At 37.0% G+C, this 6,448-nt stretch overlaps 1 protein-coding gene and 1 long non-coding RNA gene across 5 annotated transcripts in view; one reads left to right on the top strand and one right to left on the bottom strand.

The window, feature by feature from the left end:
- Window positions 1-481: 481 nt before the first annotated feature.
- On the top strand, window positions 482-1,303 carry LOC135644719 (uncharacterized). 2 transcript variants are annotated; one of them, XR_010498571.1, is made up of 3 exons: window positions 532-742; window positions 818-980; window positions 1,105-1,303. It is a non-coding gene; the product is annotated as an uncharacterized LOC135644719 (long non-coding RNA). The 2 variants fall into 2 exon arrangements; XR_010498570.1 differs by lacking the exon at window positions 1,105-1,303 and having other exon boundaries at window positions 482-742; window positions 818-1,063.
- A 1,202-nt stretch (window positions 1,304-2,505) lies between these two features.
- Window positions 2,506-6,448, bottom strand: part of LOC103974431 (serine/threonine-protein kinase ATG1c) — a 29,090-nt gene continuing 25,147 nt past the window's right edge. The window contains exons 8-13 of one of the 3 annotated variants that reach the window (XM_009389265.3): window positions 5,159-5,231; window positions 4,749-5,086; window positions 4,293-4,663; window positions 3,268-3,547; window positions 3,107-3,174; window positions 2,506-2,919 (exon numbers count right to left, since the gene is read on the bottom strand). In XM_009389265.3, coding sequence (XP_009387540.1) covers window positions 2,686-2,919; window positions 3,107-3,174; window positions 3,268-3,547; window positions 4,293-4,663; window positions 4,749-5,086; window positions 5,159-5,231 — 1,364 coding nt within the window. In that variant the 3' untranslated portion in view covers window positions 2,506-2,685. Of the gene's footprint in view, window positions 2,920-3,106; window positions 3,188-3,267; window positions 3,548-4,292; window positions 4,664-4,748; window positions 5,087-5,158; window positions 5,232-6,448 lie in introns of those variants that run through there. The other 2 variants (XM_009389264.3, XM_065162864.1) reach the window with 2 other exon arrangements.

Below are 6,448 nucleotides of genomic sequence, written 5' to 3'. Positions count from 1 at the left end.
CAAATATTATATATATATATATATATATATATATATATATATATATATATATATATATATATATATATATATAATTCATTGAATAAGAAAATACTAAACCTTAATATTTTCTCCTCATGAAAGTTAGCCACATTGATAATCTAAAAGTAGTTATAAAAGCAGCTAGCAGAACTGAACAATATTTATGCCTACCAACAAGAGTTTTTCGAGTACTTAATAAACGATGATGTGAAAAGAACTTTCCAGGTGCTATCTCGCTGTGCAGGAAAGAAAGTGGCACGAAATTTCCCTTGCGTGGGAATCGACAAGTCTTCGTGTACTCGTGAGGACATGGGAAATTTTAGTGGAAGAAGAATCCAAACTCCTACACTACACTCCATCTAGAAGCGGGCCCACACACGCTCCGGTGCTGCCAAAAGGACAAATAGAAAAGAGAAATCTGTTCTCGAACATGTTTCCAGAATGGAAATCACGAAGAAGAAATGTGGTCAATCATATCTGTCCTTATCCTAAAGACCGGAGACTTGTATTGGATGATTGAGTCTTGTGTGCAGGCGGTAAAACAATGGTGCTGAGCCATTGTGTATATACGTGTCGTTTCAGGTTGCTGCAATAGAAAGAACGGAACTGATGGCCGAAGCTAAAGCTCGATTCTTGGTGGTGTTCATGCTCTTGGTTTCCCTCCATGCCCACGTCTCCATGAGTACAGAGGCCAGACCGCTTACCCCCGATAAGGAACAGAGTAAGAGCAACACAACCTCCCTCTTTCTAACTCATTCCACAATCTACCTGATCTCTGAAATGTTGCTTGCCACAGGGTATGTGGAAGTGTTGCAGTCGCTGGGGATCAGATGCCGCTGCTGCGATGGCGTGGGAGGTGAATGCCGGAGCACATGGGCCTCCCATTGTGCCAAGCTGGAGTGCCATCCTTCCAAGTTCTTATGAAGCTGTCCTGGATGGAAGTTTGATTACAACATCATGTAAACACACAAAAAGAAACGCATCATGTTGATACTTGTCTTCCAATAATTGGGAATATGGGTATGCTGGTACTCTTCCATCACCTTCGTCTTAAATCTCATTTGTCCATTGTATGGTTTGCAGTTTTGGTTGAATCGTAATTGATGGTTTTCATCACAACCATCTCGTTGATACTGTGAATCCAATGGGAGGATGGTGTTGTCACCACCGTTTCATGCAAGCCCTGTTAATGTCTGAGGAGGTAACTTCTTCCTCCATTGGACAACCAATTGTTGATCACTTTAATTTCACATTAGCTGTATGACCTGTACTAAATGTAAGTTGCAATAATATATATATATATATATATATATATATATATATATATATATATATATATATATATATATATATATATATATATATATATATATATATATAGTTTAAACTCTGTGATTTCATATTAAAGCTGGAACACGTTCGGAGTTTCTTTAGCGAAACAGCCTTCCCTGTTAGAGATATCGTGATCATAACAAGATAAAATTATTAGTAGGTACACTTAGTTGAACAAAACTCTCACAAATCTTTGAACTAAGCTATCAGATTGGATTTAATGATCAAAGGAGAGCCGTTGGCATCAAGAGCAAGTAGTTCTGAGGTCATCTGAATCAACAATAGCTGCTGCACACCGTCAAAAACGAAAATAAAATTTAATTGTTTCAAGAAATTTTGGACAAGACTTACAGAGAAGGGCTCAAGGCAGCAACAACGTGCTGAAATATTCTTAGCTAATCTGGAAAGTGAAACTATTCTTAAAAGTTTCTTTTAATCCTTGTTTTTCTCTTATCTACCCTTTTTTTTCTCATTAGAGCAAATTCGTCTAAATATTGTCAGGATTACGCCTAGTTTAGCATTAAATATAAAAATAGTCCTAAGCAAAGAATCCTCCTGACTCTCAAAGACGATTGAACAGTTGTCTGGTAAGGAGACCCCTCCACGTTTACTATATAAGAGAAAAGATATCTTCGTTGTGGTTCCCAGAAAGCTTTGGGCTATGTTCAAGGTTTTGTTTCGACTTCGTGGGCTCATTATTTGGTCTCTTTGTCTTCCAAATAACCTTAAAGAGGGGCACATCTTTACCCAACTTTATCCAACAATCTAAGGTTTTTTTAAAAAAATAATTTTTAATACACTAAACCGTTTACAAAATAATCTCATGTGAATTGGAACATGAGACTAACTGTGCAATACGATCATATTAATATCAAACCCAAATCTGTATTGTCTACTCCAACGACACTCTTGCCGAGTTCGTCGTACCACAATATACTGCTCGATGATTCCAAAGTTTGGGAATAGCGTATGTGAGCCTGTATCCCTCCAAATACTTTTAATCCTTCCTCACATAGGTAGCCAAGACTCAGCCTTTCCTTGTCTCAACTTTTAGATCGGCGTAGGTAAAAGCATCAAGAACAATAAGCACCTGATCGACTTGGATTGCGCCAACCAGTAATTTGCAACAGCTATGTCACGTAGCAACACATCTCCTAAAACCATGTTTTCAATTAAAAGGTGTTAAATGCCAGCGTTGTTAATATCATTTCACGGTTACGTTACATACAGTACACCATCAACCATGCCAAGCCATTCAGCAAAAGAATCACTATACAAAATAATTGATACCACACGTAATGGAACATCAACCAGCGGCTCAAAAGAAATGTTTTATGAGCTCCATTGATCCTCGCACTTGATGCCCAATCTTTGAAACCGGGACTGGCCATGTCTATTGCTGAGAACATCAATGTACACACGAAGGCGGTAACGGTCCGAATTTGTTGGGGAAAATGGTGGGTTGAGGGCGAGAGACGGTGCTTCTCCTAGAAGAAAATGTAACAGACATACTGCTTTTGAGTACCGTGATGATGCCCTCTCTGCGTTTCCCATCATCTCATCCACCTGTTTGTTTCAGGCAACAAATAGTTAATTATGTTCTATTGAGGTGATATTGATAAAAATAACCCACAAAATTCCATTTTCATGATTACTTGAAATGGATAATGAGATCCACATCAGTACAACTAAAAATGATATTAACTTATTTAACTAGAATGAAAAATTAAAAGACCTAAATTGTTTTACTTACACCGCCCTGTCTGCCCAATGTAAGCGCAGATTGAAATATTATCTCAATTGCATCCGGCAGCTCAGTAGCTACTGCATGATTCTTATGTTAAGGATCAGAAATAAAGACAATATATATGTGTACTAAAACGAAGGGTTCGAAATAAAAACTTAAAATCGTACCTGTCATCTGCCTAATGTCCATGGCAAGCTCCTCAGCATACTCGACACCTAGGAGAAAGTCCCTCTCAATCTCTGAACAAACAGCACCTGATGCTTGAGGATCTGTACAGCTGACATATTCCACCGTGTTGGAAATGCAGTTTTTCCAGGTTCTTACTTCTCGTTGACTTCCTTCTATAGCTGATGCAGCCTGCGCATGGCAAATATGCAGTGCTTGCTTCCAAATAGCAAGAACCACTAGCTGAACTGAGAATGCTTCCAGTTGTCCACCATCTTCAATCTTTTATTATTTTAAGCCCAATGTTGCAGAAAGATACCAAGTCAAACAACAGTCTCAAGAACAAATGCTAAAAAAATTAAACTAAATGATTTAACTGAGAATTACATAGTCCAACAGTATTTTAGCACATGAGAGAAATGGACTAACATTAGAGAATAACTAATTGTAGAAATAAACATATTAAGAAAACCAAACCGTGAGTTTAGATTATTATTATTTGCATTTTTTTATTTACAAAGGTACTTGATGAAGATGGGACTTGATCCAAGACATTGTTATTATCAGTCAAATCCTTTACCAGCTAATCTAGTTGATTATCATAAAAAATTATGTTCCAATTAGACAGAGAAGTGCTGATACCAATGACAAAGCTGTATTTCGTGGAAAAGATATCAATATCTTCAGTATTGAAAGTATTATATTAATAGAAAATCAATTTCATCTGAAGGTCAGTTATTTTGCATCATTGCACATTAACGAAAACCATGAGAAACAAAATAGAAAAAATTAGTTAGAGAAGTAAATTGAGGTTCCTATTCGTTAAAGAAGTTTGATCAAAGAGCTTTAACCAGCATAATTGCAACACAAGCACATTTGGAGAAATAAACATTGTTCAACCTTAATTTGGGTTATTCTGGAACCAAAACATAGAATGGTATCAGAAAAACTAATCATTTGATAAAAGGTCCAACATAAGATACTGTTAGGTAAGACAGGAAAATAAGATGAGAATCACAAACTTCACCTTTTCTTTGACCACATCTTTTATGACAGATGCAAACTGCTGCAATGATCTAATCCTCATCATGAAGTGAGCAGGTGACTGCTCCGACACATCAGCCATGTCCATGGATCCATGCGAAGTTCCTGATGCAGGAGAGCCACAACTTTCAAGGTTTCTGAGGGCATCAGCATTACCGACTGCTGCACCAGTTATTGGCATTGGTGCACTTGATGCACTAAAATTAGGAGATGTAATTGGTGAACTTTCTGATTTGAATGGTGAATTGCTCGGCCTCGAGGGACTCACTGAGGAAGATGACATCTCCAGAGGTGGTCCAGGAACAAGGACATAGTCTTGATCAACAAATTCCAATGAATCTACAACTGCAGAATCTACAGATCACAGAAGTAATTAGCATAATCTTTAAAGTTATACTGTATTAGGAAACTGTAGTAGGCTGAGAAAGACATATCAGACCTTTGGAAGAGGAAGGCTTTTGCTCCATGAAAGACTTCATATCTTTGGTGTTTCGACCAGGAGACCCACTAGAATCATGCCAACAACCATTATATTTGGAAGAAGTAGCTATATCTTTTAATGGACTACAAGCTTGATTCCTATGTCCAATATCAAAAGATAAGTCAGAAATTGTTTTTGTTAAACCCTTGCTCATGGGATGAGAAAGGTTTCCTTCCTGCCCACCAGAATCCTCATCTAAAGGGAAAGGCAGACAGTCATCATGTGAATTTGCTCCCAATGATCTTATTTGACTAAATTCAACCAGTGGAATTCCATCTCTCTTTTTAGGTTTCATCCTGCAAATGCACAGTTTTAAGTCAAAATTATGAAGTTCCTAAAAACATAAGTATTTGAAACACATTTCTGACCTTGCATTGTGAAGGGAAGGCTGTTCTGAAAGAAATTGATGATTGAAGAACTCCTCAAATGTTAACCGTTCCACTGGAAGGAATTGATGATTTAGAATGACACAGGATGCCATGAAATATTAAGCTTAAACTATATACTGAGGTTCTGACCAAGAAGGTAATATCTTATATAAATTTTTAATGGAGGGACAGCTCTGTGGTAATGTCCATCTCCCAAGGATTTAAATCTCAATCCAATACCGAATTTAGTAACCGGTCAGACTGGTCTGGTACTGATATACCGGTCAGTATACCAACCCATACTACCCAGCTTTATAGGAAAACAGAAGAGAATAAATACCAATCAGCGTTGCGTAGTCTGGTCCAGAACCAGAATTTGGCTGGATGAGCAAATGCAAGTTCCACCAGTTTTTGATTGCTTTCCATCTCCTATGCCTCTACAGGTGAGGATAAAAAGGGGGCAGACAGAAAAAGGCAAAAGTTGAAATGACAGGTCAACAAACAAAATTCACCTCTAAAAATTCAACATTCCTAGAAAACCTTATGTCAATACCTTCGAAAATGTAGCAAAGCCCCAAAACCAAGGTATGCAATTTCGAATAATACCGCCCGGTAAGGACGGTACGTACCGATCCGTCAGCTTACTAGTACATGGACCGCCTCTTACCGGACGGAACGAAATATATATATATATATATATATATATATATATATATATATATATATATATATATATTATAAAAGGTGATGTCGCGTCGCCTTTTTCGGCGACGTCGCTGAGGCGATGCGACGTCACCTTTTATAATAATATTTATATATAAATATATATAATCTTATATATATATATATATATATATATATATATATATATATATGAACGAGGCGACGTGACGTCGCCTTTTATAAATATTATATATATATATATATATATATAGATATATAAACGAGGCGACATCACCCCGCGTGGGAGAAGGAATGCGACGTCGCCTTTTATAAAATATATATATATATATATAAATATATATATATAGTTTCGTACTTATCGAGCGAACGTGGAAACTCCGGTATCGTACGAAATTGCATACCTTACCCAAAACCACCCCCAAGTTTTACAAAAACCATAAAGAAGGATTCCAAGTGGGCTATATGGTTCTCAGAATAGCACAAGCTATGCAAGAAAAATGTCAAAGCAACAAACGTGCAGTTAACCTTTAATATATTTGGTAAGCAATCAACCTAGCAATAAATCACTGACTATCTATCCTACAGATTTAAGTTGTACAAGTGTCA

This window comes from Musa acuminata, chromosome BXJ3-8 (assembly GCF_036884655.1).
Source record: "Musa acuminata AAA Group cultivar baxijiao chromosome BXJ3-8, Cavendish_Baxijiao_AAA, whole genome shotgun sequence".
NCBI classification, from domain to species: Eukaryota; Viridiplantae; Streptophyta; class Magnoliopsida; order Zingiberales; family Musaceae; genus Musa; species Musa acuminata.
Note: the sequence above shows the minus strand (reverse complement) of the source record. Positions and strands in the feature narration are given on the sequence as shown.